The 21929-nt window shown below is 42.3% G+C and overlaps 2 protein-coding genes across 4 annotated transcripts in view; one reads left to right on the top strand and one right to left on the bottom strand.

Moving 5' to 3' along the window:
- The window catches only part of XPOT (exportin for tRNA), a 177562-nt gene that overhangs the window by 41072 nt on the left and 114561 nt on the right, over positions 1–21929 (bottom strand). For 2 of the 3 annotated variants that reach the window (XM_021678687.1, XM_021678685.1), the window contains exon 1: positions 3420–3792. The exons of the other annotated variant lie outside the window; for it this stretch is intronic. The gene's annotated coding sequence lies outside the window, so the exon portion shown is untranslated. Of the gene's footprint in view, positions 1–3419; positions 3793–21929 lie in introns of those variants that run through there. 3 annotated transcript variants of the gene reach the window in all.
- C5H12orf56 (chromosome 5 C12orf56 homolog) overlaps positions 10403–21929 on the top strand; it is a 95541-nt gene continuing 84014 nt past the window's right edge. The window contains exon 1 of the mRNA XM_021678547.1: positions 10403–10654. Coding sequence (XP_021534222.1) covers positions 10403–10654 — 252 coding nt within the window. The remainder of the gene's footprint in view (positions 10655–21929) is intronic.

Here is a 21929-nt window from a genome sequence, read left to right on the forward strand (position 1 = left end):
GGATGACATTATGCAAATAAGTGTAAATGTTGAAAGAACTTTTGAAACTACCCAAAATTACAACTAAAGGAACCTAAGTCTCAGAAGAATAGGCCTACTAAATACCCCACAAATGTGTAATTTCTAAAAATCTAACATATGCAATTAATGTTCTCAAATTTTCTTATTCTTCAAGATCATCAAGTATACAAAGTAATTCTTTTCTACTTTAAATAGAAGCATCTCATTTATGCAGTGTAATCATCCCCAGTACTTAAAAATGCAACTCGGCAACTATATTAAAATATGACAAATCTAGATTATCTTATTATACTAATTTGCCTACTTCCATTTACCAATATCACAGATCTTTAGGGAAAAAAACAACTTAGAATGGCTGATTAAATAGTAACCTTGGAATTCAATATCCTTATTGGAGTGTCTATCAAGTACTTCAAGGTAAGTCAAATGAAAGAGGAAGGAGTAGAAGAATGAAAAACCAGTCATTTAACTTTTAAACAATAAACTCTCTGGACAATTTTAGAAATGTATTTTAAAAACATTTTTTAATAGTAGCTATAAAAATTGATAAACCAGAACTTAATACTGACTACTCTTATTTAAGAACATTTTTTTTAGTCTTTGGAAAGCAATGCACTTTTTCACAGTACAGGGTCTAACATTCTCAAATAAGAACATGATTAAGCCCGAAAAGGCAACCTGGTTTTTGATAGAATGTATAACTGAGGGAACAAGGAACAAATTCTAAATGATGTGAAAATCACATTTATTCTCTCAATACCTATGAGGTAGGGAGACCATGCCTACTATTCCCATCAAAAGGCTATAGGGCTTTTTTTTGGGGGGGGGGGAGGTTTAATTATCATAAACCAAAGAGAAGATCAGAGCCTAAAGAAGCCAAGAAACTAAAGGCAGGGGGTGGGGGCGCACAGCCTTTTTGAAACAGTGAGGCCAGTATCTGACCCAGGCTAGAGGACCCCAACTACAATATGCTTTTCTGTCTTCCCCTGGGCCTACCTGAAACAAGTTAAGTCAGGTTATGTGCTGAGAGCCCTTCAGAAAAGCTCAGCCCTTTCTCTTATGATTACTACCAAACGTTCAGACTACAGCAAGGCAGGATCCACTGCCTTCAGGGTTAAGATGCAAACTCTTGAATGACTCCTCACTATTCTGCACCCCAACCCTGCAAGGCCAGCGGTATTCTGCCTTTCATCTTTGCACTCACTGCTCTTTTCTTGTTACTTGGTTAACCCTTGCCTGTCCTTCAAAATTCAGCCTAGAGGTCACCTCTTTCAAGAACACTTCTTTGACCCCTATTGTCCAATTCTGTAAGTGCTAACATGTCACTGCCTGCTTACCAGTGTTCTCTCATTATAATCTTAAACAGAAAGGACCATCTTAAATATTCCTCATTATGTCTCTAGAACATAGCAGAACATAGGCTTTGGGTTTGGAAATACCTGGGTTTGTATTCCAATCTAGTCATTTTCAAACTGGGGCCATATGGACAACTAGGAAATGTGAGAGAGAGCCCTCTCTATGAAGTGGGAAAGAGAGGGTCTACCTCATAAAGTTGCAAAGACTTCAGTAAGATAAGGTATGTAAAGGATGCCTGGCACATAGTGGGCCCTCAACAGATTATTTATAATTCAGAGCTAGTCACATGGGAAATGGGAACTACTTGGAGCAGTCTTGATTTATCATCTCATACTAATAAACGGACATTTGAACAGATGAAAACACAAAAAAAGGCAGTGGTTTTCCTCCCCTATCCCTGCCAAAAATGACAAGAAAATTTAATGATTCCCTGGAAAAATGCAAACACAAAAAAGAAAATTTGAGTTTCTGTGAATCCCAGATTAATAAGTCCTATGAGGGGGCGCCTGGGTGGCTCAATCGGTTAAGCGGCTGCCTTCAGCTCAGGTCATGATCCTATGGATGGTCCTGGGATGGAGCCCTGCATCAGGCTCCCTGCTCAGCAAGGAGCCTGCTTCTCCCTCTGCCTGCTGCTCCCCCTGCTTGTGCTCTCTCGTCAAATAAATAAATAAAATCTTTTTAAAAAGTCCTATAGGGGCACCTGGGTGGCTCAGTCGGTTAACCGGCTGCCTTAGGCTCAGGTCATGATCCCAAGCCAAGGTCCTGGGATCTATCTATCCGTGCTCCCTTCTCAGCAGGGAGCCTGCTTCTCCCTCTCCCACTCCTCCTGCTTGTGCTCTCTCTGTCAAATAAATAAATCTTAAAAAAAAAAAAAAGTCCTAAAGAGATTCTTTGAATTTAGGGAAAATTGCTTAAGCTTGGTCAAGTCACTTTAATTCTATCAAGCAAAACAGCACTGGTCTTTAAAAACCTGGCCAATAAATAACCTAAGGAAACATTAACTTGCTACAGTTGTCAGTACAGAAAGAATCCCCCACAGAGAAGGAACCTGTATAATAATCAATATGCAGTGGAACACAACTATGAAACGGTGAATTAGCTACATGTGTGCAAACAACTGAAAAGTTACCACCTGTGCAGAAAAGGTAACAGTTCCTCAGTTAAAGGTTGTGCATGAACACAATGTTCTAACGTGGCATAGACGTGCAGGCTTAAACATTTGTTACAATGCGATAAACACTTCAATTATGCATCTAGTAAATGTTTCGGGAAAAGGCAAGCAACATACTTAAAATATTAAGCCCGAACTTTTCTTTGGTAGCCATTAAATAAATCAAACAATCTGGGGAAATTCCTCCACACCTACTAAAGACTGTTCAAAGACCAAGACTGAATCTTTCCAGTCTTTTAACACCACGCTGACAAGTCGCTTTAATAAAACGTAACTTCCCCCAGTAACAACTAATTAGTACTTTCAAAAAGTACTCGTTTCTTCTGGTTACTGGGAAACATCTGGTCTACTCCTGCAGAACTGTGAAGAAGGGAAGAGAAGAAATGGCGTGTCTGTGCTGGCAATTACTACACAGAAATAACACTTTTCTCCTTTTTGTCCTGGGGCGGGGAGCAAAGCAAGTCTGAGGTCTCCGCAGTTGAAACTAGTGGGACACGCTGCTATTACAAATGAGCCTGGTCACTTCCACTACATTAGGGGCCACAGACGATGCCAACCCTCCTTGGCCGCCCTTGCCCCTTCCTCACCCCCTCTCCGTCCCTCCCCTAAAGGAAGCCTCGTGGCAATTCGGGTGATGAAACACCCAGCAACGGGCGGCCACGCACTCGGGACGCGCTCCGCGGCGACGGCCGCAGCTCGTACCCACCCCCACCCAGTCCGCCCAGCATCGGGGCGCCACCGCCATGGAGGGCCCCCGGCCCGCACCCCTCCCCAGCGGGGGGTTCCCGGGCCAGTCCTCCCCGCTAACTTCCCCGCAGCGTCGCACGGACCCACGGGATCCGAGTCCCGCCGCCCCCGAGCTCCAAGTCACCTTCCCTATCAGTCCATCCCGCCTCCCCGCCTGCACTCCCGAGGGCTGGTCAGCGGAGCGGAGCGGCGCCGCACGCAGGGAGCGGAGAGAGCGGCCCTCGTCCTTGTCGCCGTCGTCCTCCGCCACCGCCGCAGCGCTAACGCCGGAGACCGAGCTGGCCGGGGCCGCGCGCCGCTCCGCGTCCCCTGGCGCCTTCTCTTGCGTGGCGCCCGGCCGGCAAGCTAGCAAGCAGGCGGGCGGGGTCGGCGCCCCAGGAAGGGAAAGAGCGCGAGGGGCCGGCTAACGCCGCCGCCTCCGTCGCCGCTGAGTCAGCGCGAAGCGCGCTCCCCGCGTCGGCGCCGCGCGGGCCAGCACCAGCAGCCTCATGGAGAGTGCGGACGGCAGCCCGCGGGCCCGGGCCGGGAGCCTACAACTCCCGACATGCAACGGGCAGGGGGGGCGCTTCCGGACGCTCGCCGAGGCCTGTGGTGCATGCCGGGATGGGGCGTCCGGCGCGAGTCCCTCCCATGCCGCTGAGTCTCGCGTGGGTCCTAGCCCGCCGGTCGGGTGTGCTTAGAATGTTCCATAAAGGCTTCATTAGGTAGTTGGTAGGTTAGAGTATCGAACTCCTGAGATCCAGATGACGTAGTCCAAACCACGTGTGATTTAATTGCTCTTCTATGGTCCCACGTGTTTAGGGTCCGGGAGGGTGACTATCCTCTCAGGAGCGCTGAAAATTCTTAAACTTCACTTTAAACGTACTAATATATTATCATTCATGAAAAGGAGAGCATTCTTAGGGAGTTCTCGTAGGTTACTCCTCTGGTACTGTTACTTCGTTTATTCAGAGGCAGTATTGGCTCAAGTTGTCTACATTTGAATTCCCGCCACCCTCTTTCCCCTCCCACACTTGACCTCAGTTTCGGGCACTTTACATAATCTAGCTGTATTTCAGTTTACTCATTTGTAAAATGGGAACAACAACAGTACTGACCTCAAAGGGTTCTTGTGAGGACTGGGATAATATATGTTTGCACACAATAAGTGCTCAATTAGGTTTCATTGTTGCTTATTCACTACTGAATACAGACTTGGTTGCAGTCACTCAAACTATAGTGAGGAACAAACAAAACTTGGAGGGGAAATTCGGAAAAGAAGTAGAATAAAAGTACTGTAACAATTTAGCAGCTACATTTGTTTAGTGACCCACCATGTGCAAGACACTACACTATGTATTTCATATATACAATATTTTCCATCACTTTTGCATCACGTCTGTAATTTTAAAATGTCAGGCAAGGATTCCTGTCCTATTTCAGTGTATCTCTGGAGTCTAGCACATAGGACAGTGCCAGCCTGTAGTTAAAACTCAGTAAGTAGATAATTGCGTGGATTGATTCTTACATTACCTATGTCCCTCAACTATGGACTATCAAGACCCAATATTAATCCTAGTCTGAGTGGCTCCAAAATCTTTAATATATTCAGTCTATGTATGTTCCATTTACCTAGTATCTACAGCTTATCTATAGTTTATCTAGCGACATTGGCCCTTTATGGTAATTAAAATACCTAGGATTATAAAAATCTTTCAATTTTGAAAACTTACATTATTTGGAAACAAAGAAGCACTAGGTGGAATCCAACTGAAGAGGACCAGAAAGGGTTATTAAATTTGACCACTTTATAGTCTGGCTTTCTCATCGCAGACTAACATAAAATAATATGAAAATGTTAATAAGGACGCCTGGGTGGCTCAGTCGGTTAAGTGTCTGCCTTTGGCTCAGATCATGATCCCAGGGTCCTGGAATGGAGTCCGTGCTTCTCCCCCTCCAACTGCCTGCTGCTCCCCCTGCTTGTGCTCTCTCTCTCTGTGTCAAATAAATAAATAAAATCTTTTTTAAAAAGTTGATAAATAACATTGTCATTATTTTAATTTAAAGCATGTATACTTGCACATAGCAATGTTTTTATGTATTAATTGCCAACATTTTGGAGCATTTATTATGTGCCAGAAACAGCTTTAAGTGTTCCTAAATTAATCCTCACAACAACTCTATGAGGTAGGTATTAGCATTAACCCTATTTTATAGATAAGGAAACTGAAAGCAGCAGAGCTGAGATTCAAACCAGCTGAGATTGCAGATGATTTTTTTTTCATACTTGTACATTTTTGGATTTTAAAAAATCCTCCACAATGTGATGTAATGAGCACTGGGTATTATATAAGACTGGTGAATCACTGAACTCTACCTCTGAAACTAATAATACACTATATGTTAATTGAATTTAAATTTTTTAAAAAGTAAAAAATAAAAAAATAAAAAGCCAAAAAAAAAAAATCCTCCACAGTGACCATGTAGTATTTTCATAAGCAGAAAAACATTAAAAAAAAAAAAAACCTGACTCTAATAAAAGGAAAAAAGAAATAGTTTCATTCACTCTTTGAGCATTTATTGAATGCTATGTCCCTTATGAGCATTTTCCAGATTTCTTCAACCAGGTTTGTTTAATCATTTCTTTGATGTTGCTTTTTTAAAACCTCTTTTATGTCATGAATATATCCTAATATGTTTTTGTTTTGTATTAAATTTGTGTGGTTGTCTTACCTATGACTCAATTCTTGAAGACTGAAAATAAATCTTACCTTGATTCTGTTTATGGATAGTGATTTCTCAGTAAATATTTGTGAGATGCATTGAATTGAACCAAAAATAATACAGTTGTGAGCTGCTAACCCCCGAGTTCTGTGTCAACTTCTCTTCTTCATATGCTTCATCTCAATGCTTGTTAAGCCCAGTGCCATTGTCACCAAAAGCTCATTCATTCAAGATGGGTTTCCTGGCAGAGAAAGAAGTTAGAAAATAGGTCAGGTAAGCTGTCTTTACTGGTCCTAGTCCAATCATTGTTTTTTCTTAGAGGAAGTGGGTGTGAGGCAGGAAGCCTGAGGCAGACTAGAGGACTGAAGCATTATTTAGTAAAGGAAAAAAAAAATTTTTTTTTAAATATTTTATTTATTTGACAGAGAGAGACACAGTGAGAGAGGGAACACAAGCAGGGGGAGTGGGAGAGGGAGAAGCAGTCTCCCGGCCGAGCAGGGAGCCTGATGCGGGACTTGATCCCAGGACCCTGGGATCATGACCTGAGCCGAAGGCAGACGCCCAACGACTGAGGCACCCAGGCGCCCCAAAGGAAAAAATTTTTTTTTTTAGTCCAAAACACTGTACATTCCCTTAGGCTTCATTATAATGACATCTCTCCTCCATGTCAGTTGATTGCTAACTGTTAATAGTCTTTTAAATGGTCAGTATCCACTGATATTGAATAGAAACACCAAGAGATTCCTAAATCAGACACCTTTAAAAATTCAGGTTCTATTTACCTACTACAGATTGCAAGTTTCTTTCTATGTGCATTGTCTGTCTTTAGTTTCAAATTGGGAGATGGGAACACTTGGGATCCTGGGATTGAAGAATATTTCTAGTTTGAAATCCTTACAGGGTTCTTATGACCTATGGCTCCCTGATCACTTATCCACCAAAATCACAACTTAAAAATGCCATTTTTTTGTCTGTGTGTATATATGTAGATTCGATTTTTGCCTTGAGCGTTAATCTAAAGTTTAAAAAGTTAGGCTAGCATCCAACAGAGAAGAATTTGGCATTACTTTGTATATGGGGAACCAAATGCCCATATATACTCCAGGAAATCACACAGTTGTTCAATTTATTTTTAAAACCCTTAAATAGTATTTACTCTGTTTCAGGTACCTGTCATAAAGTACTTCAGAACATTGTTAATCCTCATAATAATCCTATGGAGTTGGTACTATTACCCCATTTCACAGATGGGAAAATTAAGGCACTAAAAAATTAACTCGTCCAAGATCATTTAGCTCCTGAATGTGAGAGCTGAAATTTGAACCCAGGTCATCTGGCTCTACAGTCCTATGCTCATAACTACTGCCCTTTTAAACTAATTGAATTGACCATCCATCAACCTAAGGCTACTCTGTTCTGGTGAAAGTTCCTCTGGTTAAGGAAAGTGCCTTAGGGATTAGTTCTGGGTAAGTAATGTTCCATTACTTTTTTTTTTTTTTTAAGATTTTATTTATTTATTTGACAGAGAGAGACATAGCGACAGAGGGAACACAAGCAGAGGGACTAGTAGAGGGAGAAGCAGGCTTCCCGCTGAGCAGGGAGCCCGATGCGGGGCTCGATCCCAGGACCCTGGGATCATGACCTGAGCCGAAGGCATATGCTTAACGACTGAGCCACCCAGGCGCCCCGTTCCATTACTTTTGATAGTTTTATCAAGAAACATCTATTAAGTGCTTTATTGCACAGGAATTGTACTAAATGCTTCTTGAGTTTAGATGGACTTAGAAGATAAAGAGTAACTGCCTATCTCGGATGTATTTATGTCAATTATCCACATAAAGCTTACCAAAAGATAAGGAAATACAAATTATTAATACGCGTCTATAGTGCTTTTAGAATTCATAATTCATTGCATTTGATCCTCATACCACTCATTGGTTGGCCAGGCAAGTATTGGTAGTTTCATTTTACGGATGATGAAACACTGAAGTCCAAAAAGGTTAAGAGACTTTCCAGAAATCCCACAGATACCGAACAACAGGGTTTGCACTGTAATCCAGGTCTCCTGACTCCAAATCCAGTGATCTATCTCCTCTATTAAGGCCCTTTCCTGCGATCTGAACTTAACTTTGTTGTTACCTTGGCAACAGTGTAGAACACTCAGTGCCTGAAAACCATGACACTGCCTTTTCTGTGTGCCACAAACTTGAAAGTTTAGCTGAGGTCACCTTAACCACCACTACTTTTGTCAAATTCCCTTCTGCACGGGCTTCATCTTAATGTTTGTCAAGTCTAGAGCCTTGTCACCAAGCTCATTTATGATGGGTTTCTTGGCAGATAGGTCAGGTATACTGTCTTTTCTAGTCCTGCTGCAGTTATTCTGTATCTGTTAGGCCCAAGTATGGAGCAAAAGCCTGACGGACACTAAATAGCAGCTTGGAATGAGGTCTTTTCCCTTGCTTGGGCTTCACATTTCACTTCGAATGTAGTCATTTGCCTCTGAACGGCTCTTGTGAGGCAGCTCTTTGGCAAAGGTAAAAGGCCTTTGCCTTCTGTTGGTTTTAGGCAACAAACTGTGTAGAGTGGTTTCAATAGGGGATAGTCTTTTTTTTTTTTTTTAAGATTTTATTTATTTATTTGACAGAGACAGACACAACAAGAGAAGGAACACAAGCAGGGGGAGTGGGAGAGGGAGAAGCAGGCTTCCTGCTGAGCAGGGAGCTCGATGCAGGGCTTAATCCCAGGAGCCTGGGATCATGACCTGAGCCGAAGGCAGATGCTTAACGACTGAGCCACCCAGGCGCCCCTGGATAGTCTTTATTTTAGAGGAAACAGTCATGCCTCTGGGGCCCCCTTCTTATCCACCTATGAAGTTATGAAGAATCAGATGTCTGATCAGATTCTAAGAAAACTTGGAATGCTAGGTCATTTAAGATTTTGTCAGCAGGTGGCACTTCTCTCCTTAGTCACTAAATACAATCTCTCCAATAAAAGAAATACTGTTTTTCTTTGCTGCTATTGAGTTCCTCAGAAGTGGTTAGCCACCCGAACATTTCTCCTCAGTTCCTTTTTGCAGTGATTCAGTCTACAATATCTGTTTATGTATTTTGTTTATACTTTCCCCATAAGATCTGAAATTGTTTATAGCATACAATATACAACAGCAAAATATGAGGAGGAGAATATGAACTGCAGTAAAGAATATACAATTTGATTCTGAGTTGTGGGTAGCTGGAGCAAAAATACACACAAATGTGTACCAGTACTTTGGGTGAATGGGCAGGGAGAGAGAATGACTTCTCTAGAGTTTGAAATTAAAATGGAAGTTGTTACCTAGGGTTATTAGAGGCAAGTTTCTATGCCTGTCTCATCTCTCTAACTTAATTTATAATAAGTGACTCCTGATCTGTAAAAAACGAAGCAGTACTTTCACTGTTATGACGCTTCAAAGGTGCACAATTAGCGTTCCTCCCCCTCTGTTCTTCAACGTTTCAAGATGCAGGCCTCCCCCATTCATTTATCCTACACAGATTGAGCTCTGACGGTCTACAGGGTTTTGTCCTGCACCTTGGGAAGACAAGCCTACCCTTTAGGCTTGTGCGTGCCAAATCAATTTATAAGATTTCCTTCAGAGAGAGCGCTTTCAATTAGTTGGAGAGAAAAGATCTACGTTCATACTCATGAAGAACTAGAGGACTGTATCAGGCAATGTTAAAATCAAATGCTAAATCTGTGCGATTGGTCTTCGTAGGATTCTAGGGTTGTTCTGCCTATTTAAAAATAAATGGGTAGGGGCGCCTGGGTGGCTCGGATGGTTAAGCGTCTGCCTTCAGCTCAGGTCATGATCCCAGGGTCCTGGGATTGAGCCCCACGTCGGGCTCCTGGCTCGGCGGGGAACCTTCTTCTCCCTCTCCCTCTGCCTCTCCCCCTGCTCATGCTCTCTCTCTCTCTCTCTGTATCTCTGTGTCTCAAATGAATAAATAAAAATCTTAAAAAAAAATAAATGGGTAAATTTCATCTCGTTTCTAACAGAAAACCAGTTTGAAATTGTGGATTCCCTCATCAATACCGTCTGTTAGAAATGGCATAGTCCTCAATAGCTGAGGCGGGCGGGGGTGTTGGGGCTGCTGTGAGCAGAGGACGAAGAGAGCCCCTAAATATCCGCCCCGCAGCCCATGGGATGCTTGATGATGATTTACCGAAAGACCAGCCTCTCGCCCCGTCCATCGTTGGACAGGCACCGAAGTTGGGGGCCCTGCTCCCTGCGCTCGGGGAAGGTGGTGGCGGCGGGGCCGGCGCCTTTGTGGCGCGCGCGGGTTCCACCGCAGGCGGCGCGGAGGCGGAGCCGGGCAGAGGCGTCCACCACCCCGCTCCCGGCACTCGCTCCGGGCGCGGGCGCCGCGCATGGCCGGCCCCGCAAGGTCTGGCTTCCCTGCTCACACGAATAGCCGTCTGGACGCGTTCCTGCGGAGGCAGCTGCCGCCCGAGGTCTACGACGCCGTCCGCGCCTACGAGCCGTGCATCGTGGTGTCCGACTCGGAGAAGCACACCTTCAAGTACGTGGTGCTCAGCGATCGGCTCATCTACCTGACCGAGAACCCGCCCAAGTCCATACGGCGAGCCGTGGCGCTGCGGGACGTCGTGGCCATTGACCTGGTGAGGAGCGCGGGCGGACAGGCGGGCTCGCGAGAACTCCCTTCGTGGGTCCCCCAATTTCAGCCCTCCGCATGCGGGAAGAGGGAGGAGGCGGCAGACCTTCCCCATCCCTCCCTGGACTCCCGTACTTTAACTTACTTGAGGACTAGAAGCCACAGGAAAACTGTGGATTGCTGTGTGTACTCCGATTAAAGATGCCTTGCCCGTTCTCGTCATGTGTACCGGTCATCCCTTGTCCCCCCTAAATAGGGCTACAGGTTTGAGAACATAGCCCCCTATGAAAAGTATGCTTTAAAGTCATTTTTTCGTTCATTAAGCACCTAACCTGTTCCAGGTACTTGTTCTAGGCACTGAGGATGCAAAAATGAAATAGGGCCCCTTCCTAGAAGCTGCTGTGGGAGAGAAAAAGCCAAAACCAATGCAAATAAATGCAGTGTGCTAAGTACTATTATGCCTTGTTTACTTTTTTATCAACAGTGCTTAGAGCTTGTTAGGTGCTCAATATGAATGAGTGAATAAATGAATGAATGATGAGATGTGCACAGGGCACCTGGCAATCTCAGGCAGGTCACTTGATCCAAACTGGGCTTCAAAACTTCTTGAAGAAGATACAGTTTGGCATAGACACGCCTTGTCCCAGTTTTTAGTGTGCGGCTACTATATCCCTTTCCTCCAGGAATAGATTTACCTTATAAACCCAGCAACAGATTGGAAGCAGTCTCCTCTCCAATTACTGTTTTTTCCCCCTTGGCTCCCTTGGTCTGAGTTGCTCTCCAGGTGTGTTCCTTTTTCCACTAGGGACAGGTGTCTAGCCTCATCCCCCATCTCCCCCACCCCTCCCTCCAGTCTCTGCATCTCCCAAAGGAGAAGTTGACAAGACTTGGTGGGGCTGTTTTGCCCAGAGAAGCATAGCTTGCTTGGAACACATCTGTAAGAAAAGGATACAATTTAGTGAAAAAAGTGCCATTATTTTTTCTCCTTAAAATACCTCTGTCAGTTAATATCACTACGCAAATTTATTTGTGGGGTTTTTTTTGTTTTGTTTTATGTTTTTTGTTTTAGAGTAAAAGTTGGAAGCAAACTGCCTTTTTCCTCACTACCACTATTTTCATTCTCTTGAAATAAAATTTAAAACAGTTAATTTCCTTTATCAAATGCTTTTAAAACATTACATGCTTAGCTTTTTCTACTGTCTGCGGTGTAAACATTTATTGTTGTGACAAAATGTAATAATTTTACGATATTGTTACTCTCCCCGATAAGACACAGTATATTTATTCCAATGGTTGTTATATATCTTTCTTTTTGAGTTGTCAGAATCTGAAAAGTGTGTGAAGTTTCCTAGGCCTTCAAGCCAAAAATCCTCCCAAAAGGTGTACCAATTCATTTGGACTTCTTTATGTACAAAATTTACCTTTCGGGCATATAGAAGACTGTGTAAAGGTGCTGAACAAATCTAAGATTTCAGCACTGTTGATAGATTAAATGTCCATCTTGCACAATATAGTTGTGGCAGGCAGAATAACGGCCCCCCAAAGATATCCCTGGAACCTGTGAATACGTTACATTACACGGCAAAGAGGAATTAAAGTTGCAGATGCAATTAAGATTGCTTGCTAATCAGCTGATTTTAAAACAGGGAGATTAAAAAAAAACAAAGTGTCCAATAAATAAAGAAACCCAAAAAAGGAAAAGAAAGAAACCAAAATAAGTAAAAGAGGGAGATTATTTTGGATTATCTGGGTGGGTCCAATGTAATCACAAAATCCTCCAAAGTGGAAAAAGGAGGCAGAGTGCTGCAGCACAAGACTTAGTTCTGAAGGTGGAAGGGGCCAGAAGCCAAGGAATGTGTACAGCCTCTAGAAGCTGGAAAAGGCAAGGAAACAGGTTTTCTCCTAAGCCTCCAGAAGGAATGCACTCCTCCTGACACCTTGATTTTAGCCCAGTGAGACCTATTTTGGACTTCTGACCTCCAGAACTGTAAGAGAATAAATTTGTGTTGCTTAATGCCACAGATTGTGTGGTAATATGTTACAACAGCAAATGAATAGAAATGTTTTCTATTAATGTTGTTTGTTTATTGAGGGAGAGAGGGAGAGCGAGCACGCATGCGGGGGAGTGGGAGGGGTGAGGAGGGACAGAGGGAGAGGGAGAGAGAGAATCTTAAGGAGACTCCATGCCCAGCAAGGAGCCCAACTCGGGTCTCAATCTCACAACCCTGAGACCGTGACCTGAGCCAAAACCAAGAGTCTGATGCTTAACCGACTGAGCCACCCAGGCATCCCAATGATTACCCATTTTCAACAACATTAATAGGATGGGGTGCCTGGGTGGCTCAGTCGGTTAAGCATCAGACTCTTGCTTTCGGCTCAGGTCATGATCTCAGGGTTGTGAGACTGAGACCTGAGTTGGGCTCCCCACTCAGTAGATAGTCTGCTTGAGACTCTTTCTCTCTGCCCCTTCCCCCTTCAATAATTAAAGAAATATTTTTAAAAAATTGGTAATCATTTTTTAAAAATATTGTTTCAGTGAGAAATAAATATAATCAGACTGAGTACAAATGCCTTAACAATCTCCTTTTCTGAGGTTTTATAAAATAATTCTCTGTGGAGAATTTTCCTGATTTCTTGTGTTATATGTCATATAGTCACTTATCCATGCTAACTCAGTCACTTCAATTATATGATTTCAGTGCCAGGCAGCTTTGTTTTTTAGAACCGGTTCCTCCTTCCTTGAAAGATAAACTGTTTACTCTCCTTTTTTTTAGGGTGCTCTCCTCTTTCTAAGGTCAACTCTTTAGACATCCTTTTCCATTCTCAAAGTTTTTCTCATTTTACCGTACATGTCTGTCTTGTTATTTAACTTTCAGCCGGTTCAGGTTCCCATCCTGCCTTTGTTCTAGCCGTCACGGTAATAAAGTCCCTAAGCAAACCAGTCCTTTGTACCTCTGGGCCCCAGCCCTCCCGGTTCCATGTTCGACCAGATTCCTTATTTATTTCGAGACACGTTTTGCAGTTACACTTCAGAATATAATTTGCAAATATACAAATAAAATTCCATTCTCTCCCCTAAGGAAAAAAAAAATGAAGGTAACAGCAACAAAAAAATTAGGCCAGAGCTTGCATTGAATAAAAATGAGATTTCCCTTCCAGCAAAGATGAGCTTAAAGTGCACTGGGAGATCTCTGTAAGTGTTTGATATGGTTCATCTCCTAAAAGAAAGAGTTTCTAAGGTTGCTTGGGCAGAGCTTTTATAAAAAGGCTGACAGGGACGCCTGGGTGGCTCAGTCCGCTAAGCATCTGCCTTCAGCTCAGGTCATGATCCCAGGGTCCTGGGATCGAGTCCCGCATTGGGCTCCCCGCTCAGCGGGAAGCCTGCTTCTCCCTCTGCCTCTGTCGTTCCCCCTGCTTGTGCTCTCTGTCTCTTTCTCTCTGACAAATATAAAAAGGCTGACATTTTCTTTAAGAGTTACTTTTGGAAGAATTCTGCTCTTGTTGTGGGCATCAAAACATTTCTTTAAACTCTTCTAAGATTAAACACATATTTTTTAAGTGTGAGAAGCAACTATCCAGAAGTGAATTTCCTAGGAATTCACTCTCCTTCAATGCCATCCCATCATCTACAGAGAAAAATAAATCTGTCAAATCCAGCAGTCTTCACCTCTTAACCTCTTGCCGGTCTTTGTCCTTGTCTTTTTACCACTCCTCCCAGTGAGTATGGGCTCTCCAGCCATCCCAGGCTCCATGAGGCTTCCTGAACAGGCAACAAAGGCACCTTTTACAACCTGGCCTGTTGCTCATGGTGAACATCTCCTCCTTCGAGGTTGTTCAGATCCTCATATTTATAATCCTCCTCTTCCTCTCTTCCTCTCTCTCCTCTTAAAACATGTCAAAACAGGGGCACCTGGCTAGCTCAGTCAGGAGAACATGTCACTCTTGATCTCGGGGTTGTGAGTTTGAACCCCACGATAGGCGCAGGGTTTACTTAAAAAAAAAAAAAAAAAAGTAAAAACATCTTGGCTTGAACAGAAACAGGTCACAGGCTGTTTGTTGAAGGGGCTGCAAGAGTTTGCCAACTGATCCCCGCTTTCCCCACTGCTGTATTCAGAGCCAACACGTTTTTGGCTAAGCCCATCATTCTTTTTTTTTTTTTAAGATTTTATTTATTCATTTGAGACACAGAGATACAAAGGGACAGAGAGAGCACAAGCAGGGGGAGAGGCAGAGGGAGAGGAAGAAGCAGGCTCTCCACCGAGCCAGGAGCCCGACGTGGGGCTCGATCCCAGGACCCTGGGATCATGACCCGAGCCGAAGGCAGACGCTTAACCATCTGAGCCACCCAGGTGCCCCTAAGCCCATCATTCTTTCTCTGAGTTTTTTCTTGGCTAGACCATGAGGCAGGGCTTTCGGTCAGTTTTGTTCATTGCTGTATCCCTGGTTCCTAGAACATTGCCTGGCACAGATGAGATGGTCAATAACTATTTGTTAAATACTCAACATTTCTTCTGTTTCGAAATTTATTATCTGCAATATACATTGGACATTTAATAATACATTTTTTAATAATACATTTTTATTCAGTTTTTGCTCTCTACCTGTGTAGACTTGGTCCAGTTATTTACCTTCTAGTCTGTGCCTTCATTCCTCATTTTGTAAAATGGAGATAACAGCACCTTCCTTAGAGTTTTGGGGAGGATTAAATTCATTAATAAATGTAACACACTTAAAACAGTACTTGGCACATGGTAAGAGCTACATACATGTTATTATTGATAACCTGTATTCACACATATTAAGCCTATTAAGGCTCACTATGAATCTGTAATATAGATATTATCTTCTCTTTTCATATCAGGGCACTTGAATTTAGGAGATTTAGTAAATTTGGAAAGGAAATAACTTTTTTTGAGCACTGATTATATACTAGGTGTTTTAAATACATTATCTCATTTATTCTTCTTGAAAATCGCCCAGTAGGTTTGTCAAGTTTAATATGTCCAAAAACAGAATTCCTGATCTTCACCCCCAAATCTGTTCCTTTTCCTTAGCTTTCCTTATTTTAGGAAATAACATCATCTTCCATCAGCCTTAATTTTCTCACTCCCCACATCCAACAATCAGTGTACCCCTTGATTTGTGTAGAGGAGGAAAAAGTTTCCCTTGACCCTCTCAGGGTCCCTGGCTGGGTCTGAAAATGAAACTGACAAAGACAGATTAACAGGAAAAAAGCCTACAAATTTATTTAATATAAATTTTACATGACATGGAAGCCTTTATAAGGAAATGAAGACTTGAAGAAACAGGTAAATCTCTGTGTGTTTAATATTAGGTTTCATGAAAGATAGAGTCATGGAAAAATGGGATAGTACTAAAAAGGGGGTATGACTAAGGATAATAAACTAGGGAAAACTAGCAAGGGCTGTTCATTTGGATTCCTTTTACTGTCCTTGTCTTGGGTCTAGGGAGGGCACCTCTCCCATGGGGGTCTAGGACCTGCTTCAAGGGAGCAGGGTGGAGAAAGGTCAGAGTTTCCTGCATCTGCTGTTTTCTCAAATTCTTTCAGCTCAAAATATTCAGTATACCAAGGTGCTATATTTTGGGGGAGTGTGTTCTGAACCTCGTCACTCCTCATCCAAAATATATCCAGCCATGATCTTTCTTACTCTTTTTACTTATGTCACTTATTCAATCCCTTATCTAGACTATTGAAATTGCCTCTAAACTTATTCCTCCATCAAGCAGTTGGGATGATCTTTTTAAACATAAATTGTAAATTAAGTTATATCACTCTTCTGTATCAAAATCTCCATTAACTTCCAAATTCCTTATTGCCTGTAAGAGCCTCCATGAAAACCCCTTTATCTCTGACTTCTCTCCCACTTTTCCCAGAGCTCTTTTTGCTCTTCTTTCCTGCCTCAGGGCCTTTGTACTTGCCATCCTATCTGGAACACTCTTCCTCCAGATCTTCAGAGGGCTGATTCCTTTTTATCAGTCATGTTTCCAAATTCAGCACCACCTCCACAGGGATGCCTCATATGACCCCCCAATCTAAAGTATCATTCCTGTGTCACACTCATCACATCTGTTGGCTTCAAAGCACTTATCAGTATTGGCATTATAAGATTGATCTGTTTAATGACTTATTACTGTGTATCTCTCATAGTAAATGTAAGCTCCATGAGATCATGTCTGTCTTTACATCCCTGGGTCACTGTGCATCATATTGCCTGACACATAGTAGATGGTCAATAACTAGTTGTCAGTTGGAAGAATGAATAAAGGAATAAACGGATGTTCAGATACATCATATAGTTTACCTCTCAGAGGGAGAGATCCTCTTTCCTTATTCCAAGTTTTGAGGGACCCTGGAGACTTGACACTTGATCACATAGCAGTGGGAGACCAGAGTAAATTCTCACCTAATGCTCAGGGTCAGTATTTTTCATGCTTCTTTTGTGCTTGTATGAGATGATCCCTGTGTTGTTGACCTGAGTCCTGCATTTTGGTGGTGAGAGGTAGGTAAGATGAGACCGTATTATGGATGCTTCTTTTCTTCTCTAGCATGTTTTTTTCTATTTTGGTTCATTGGCAGCCTTTCAAAACTCTCACTGTGGAAGGAAGAAAGAGGTAGTAATCTCTTATCCATCATTTTGGTTTCTTTTTATTCATCTTTATTTTATTTTATTTTTTTATACATCAGAGAGAGAGAGAGAGAGAGAGAGCATGCGCAGGGGGAGCGGCAGGCAGAGGGAGAAGCAGACTCCCTGCTGAGCAGGGAGCCCGATGCGGGGCTCCATCCCAGGGCCCTGGGATCATGACCAGAGCCAAAGGCAGATGCTTAACGGACTGAACCACCCAGGTGCCCCAGTCATTTTGGATTCTTAATAGTTTGTTTGCATAGAATAGTTTGGATATTGTATTCGAGTTCTGAGAGACTCCACGAGGGCGTGCATTTTGTCAGTTTGATTCACTGATGTATCCCCAGTGCCCGGAATGATAGTGTACTGGTCAAGATAGCTTAGGTTAAGCTGCACTAACAAACAATCCCAAAGTCTTTTTTTTTTTCCTAAGATTTTATTTATTTATTTATTTGACAGAGAGAGAGCGAGAGCAGGAACACAAGCAGGGGAAGTGGGAGAGGGAGAAGCAGGCTTCCCGCTGAGCAGGGAGCCTGACTCAGGGCTTGATCCCAGAACCCTGGGATCATGACCCGAGCCGAAGGCAGATGCTTAACAACTGAGCCACCCAGGCGCCCCTAACAACCCCAAAGTCTTACTTCTTTAACACAACATAAAGTCTGGTTCATTCAAGTTACTGGTCCCTTGTAGATTAGCAAGAGGCTCTGTTCATTTTAGTCACAAGATACGTGATACTTAGTTACACATCTTAGTATCAGGGGCACCATCTCAGCACATGCTTGTTTAATCACCACAGCAGAGGGAAATTAACTTGGCAAATTATGTACTGATTTTAAGTGGGCTCCACACACAGCAGAGCCCAATGTGGGGCTTGAATTCATGACCCTGAGATCAAGACCTGAGCTGAGACTGAGTCAGACACTTAACCACACTTAACTGACTAAGCCACCCAGATGCCCTGATTATGTACTGATTTTTAAGGTTCTACGGAGAAATGACACATGTTACTTCTCACCTTTCATTGGCCAGAGGCAGGCACATGGCCCATGCCTAACTTAAAAGGGGGAGAAAAGGGGTGCCTGGGTGGCTCAGTCAGTTAAGCATCTGCCTTCCCCTCAGATCATGATCCCAGGGTCCTGAGATCAAGCCCCGTGTTGGGCTCTCCATTCAGCAGGGAGCCTGCTTCTCCCTCTCCCCTGGCCCCCTCCCCCTCTCTCCTGCCTCTCTCTCAAATAAATAAATCTTAAAAAAAAGGGGCGGGGCACCTGGGTGGCTCAGTTGGTTAAGTGTCTGTCTTCGGCTCAGGTCATGATCCCAGGGTCCTGGGATCGAGTCCTGTGTCGGGCTCCCTGCTCAGCGGGGAGCCTGCTTCTCCCTATCCCTCTGCCTGTCCCCCTGCTTGTGCTCGCTCTCTCTCTCACGTAAATAAAGAAATAAAAAAAATTAAAAAATTAAAATAAATTAAAAAGGGGGGGGGAATGTGATCCTACTATGTATGCATCCCACATGCCTGCAAGAGAGAATAGGAATATTTGTGAACAGCCCTAGTGTCTACCTCAAATTATTGAGTGCTTACTATTTGCCACTCAGCCTCTGTTCTAAGTGCTTAACTTGGAACAACTTCTTTATCCTTACAACAACCCCAGGTAATACTGTTAGCTCAGCTAACAGATAAAAAACCTGAAGTACAGAGAACTTAAGCAACTTGCCCAAGGTCATCCTCTAAGTGGCACAACCAGAATTTGAACCCTAGTAGTTAGGCTCCAGAGCCAATGCTTTGACTTTCTAGATATAGCTGCATCAGTCATAGCAGGTCATTAATTTAAAAAAAAAGTTTTCATTGACTGAATATCCAGAAGACTCTAAGCTTTTTGAAAACAGAAACTCCATCTTACATTTTGCATGTTTCAATTTTGCACTTTGGCAGTAGGAACTCTAAAATATCCATGATGTATTGAACTAGATAAATTAGAAACTAGATAATCAACTGCTAAAAGCTTAGGGTGCTTTTATTCTCTGAAATTAAAGCTGATAGAAAAAAATCTGAACCAAGACTATGAAATCAAGACTAAGGGATAAGATAAATACAGAATTGTTCACAAAATATAGAAAACAGGGAGGTGACTGGGTGGCTCAGTCGGTTAGGCGTCTGACTTGATTTCAGCTCAGGTCATGATCTCAGGATCCTGGGATGGAGCCCTGCATCAGGCTTCCTGCTCAGCGGGAAGTCTGCTTCTCCCTCTCCTTCTGCCCCTCCCCTGCTCATTCTCTCTCTCTCTCTCTCTCTCTCTCTCTCTCAAATACATAAAAAATCTTTAAAAAATTAGAAAACAAGAAATAAAGAGTGTCAACTATACTTCAATTAAAAAACAAAAAATAAGGGATATCTCTTTGCATTTTAAAAGTAGTATTTTGATAAAAGTAAGAGAAATCAGTACCAGTTGCCAATATAAATATGTCAAAAATGATGTAGATAACATTCATGAGTGATACATTATTCTTAGAGGTAGTCAAAGAACTTAAAGATATTTTCAGATAAAGCCTTATTCATTTGAAATAACAAAAAAGAGCATTCTCTTCTCTCCCAAAACGCCCCTTGCTGCCAGCATCAGAGACAAATACCATGCTGAGCAGGCCATGAATCTGGCTCAGTATTGCATTACTGAGGTTCTTATGAACAATCAAAGGTCATTAATTGTAATGGATATCTATTGGGTATATACTATGAGCTAGCCTTGTGTCACATACTTTAGATCTCATATAATCTTATTAACGCTATAAGGAAGGTGATACTGTCTTTTTTTTTTACAGATGACAAAACTGAGGCAGAAAAAGGGGAAATACTTGCACAAGGTCATATTCAGAAAACATCTGAGCTGGAATATAAACTCAGGTTTTTGACCTTACAGCCAGCATTCTTTAACCATTATGCACATACTAACAACTGATCTTCTACAAATTCCTGGTTTCCAAATTCCAAATTCCAAGTTTCTTTAGATGTTTTTAGGTGTTGCAATAGAGACAACATGGTTACCTCAACAGTATGCAGATTACATGGTTCCTGAGCGTTGGCTGTCAGGAAGGAAAGAATGACATTTTAAATAAAATACCTTTTTCATTCCCCATACCACCTCTCTGTACTCAAGATTGTTGTCCTTCAGAGCTCAGACTAGTATCATTGCTGTTTCTGATGATGTTCAAGGACAGGTTTGGTTGGAAAGACGCAGATGGGATGTAGCATCCTTTTCACAGGGCCAAGCCTTGAAAGCTTCTTTTCTTTTAGTCTTAGCTGTGGCTCTTGTCCCAGAGGCAATGATTTTTCAATCCTAACACTGAAATAGTCTAGGGAGTCTCCAGTATTATGGGGGTAGTGCTCAATTCTCCAAACTGGTAATTCTTTTTGGAATATGTGTGTGGATAATTCTTGTCAGCAATATTCACAGGTTCCAAAAAAAGCTCATCTACTCAGACTTCCTTAGGGATTAGTACACTAAAGCCCAGGTAGAGTATAATGGGAAAAAAACCACCTGGTGGAGGCTACAATGAGTTTTTTAATTATGACAGAGGAAGGATTTGCCAAATGCTAAATGTAAAAATAGCTTCTATTTAGGAATACGCTTATGTACAGTGTGACATAGATAACTGCTAATGTAGTTTAATTTGAGGGAAATCCATTCAAGAGATCTCCATATATTGATTAGCTATCTCATCAGTAGTTTGAATCCTTTGGATTTACCACCGGTCCTCCTTCAGATTTGCTCTGAAAAACTCTTGGAACAGGTAATTCATTAAATTGAAATCTGAGTGAATTAATTTATTACTTGCTTTCCTCTCTTTGTTGGACACTGGAGAGTGAGAGCTTGCTGTCAGAGAGGAAGTTAGGTCCAGAAAGAACCATGGAAGTTGAAAGATATCTCATGATTTAGCTCTTTTGGGGTCTTACTTCTACTACCTAATGTCCCGTTAAGTAAAGTGATCTCGAAACTGTGGCCCAGTATATGATGTAGGCCTTCATTTTTTCCTTTTCAACTTTTCCTCTGGTTTATGTTTTTCTTCTTTCCCATCTGCTTGCCTTCCTCTCTAAATTATGAGTTACTCAAAAGCAGGTAACCATTTTTTATTCACTTATATATTTGTAGTCCCTGGTAATTCAAAACATGGGTAGAAATGTAACATATAAAATCTAACATCCATTCAGTAGAACTGTACAGTGTAGAAAGGAGAAAAACAGTTATAAGCAGTTATAAGCAGATAATTATAATGAAATGTGAGAATAGATATAATAAACAGACGATTGTGGGAACCCAGAAGAGGAAGTGATATATTCTTTTATTTTGGTGGAGGAGGGGGTGCTGAGGAAAGAGGGGTAATACGTAAAGGTTCACCAAAAAAGTAACCTGAGCTTGGTCTTGAAGGAAGAATAGAAGTTTCTAAGCAGAATATAGGACAAGTGTATTCCAAAAGGAGAGAATAGCATGTGCTTGATCAGCTTTCTATAATATGATTAAACCCAAATCAGTGGAACTAAGTAGAGCCCTGTTTTAGTGAAAACCACATAGCTTTTCTGTTTCTAGCTGTCTTTCACAAGTAGTTTGTTCAAACTAGGATCCAATCAAGAAGCATACATTGCATTTGTTT

This window comes from Neomonachus schauinslandi, chromosome 5 (assembly GCF_002201575.2).
Source record: "Neomonachus schauinslandi chromosome 5, ASM220157v2, whole genome shotgun sequence".
Lineage (NCBI taxonomy): Eukaryota > Metazoa > Chordata > Mammalia > Carnivora > Phocidae > Neomonachus > Neomonachus schauinslandi.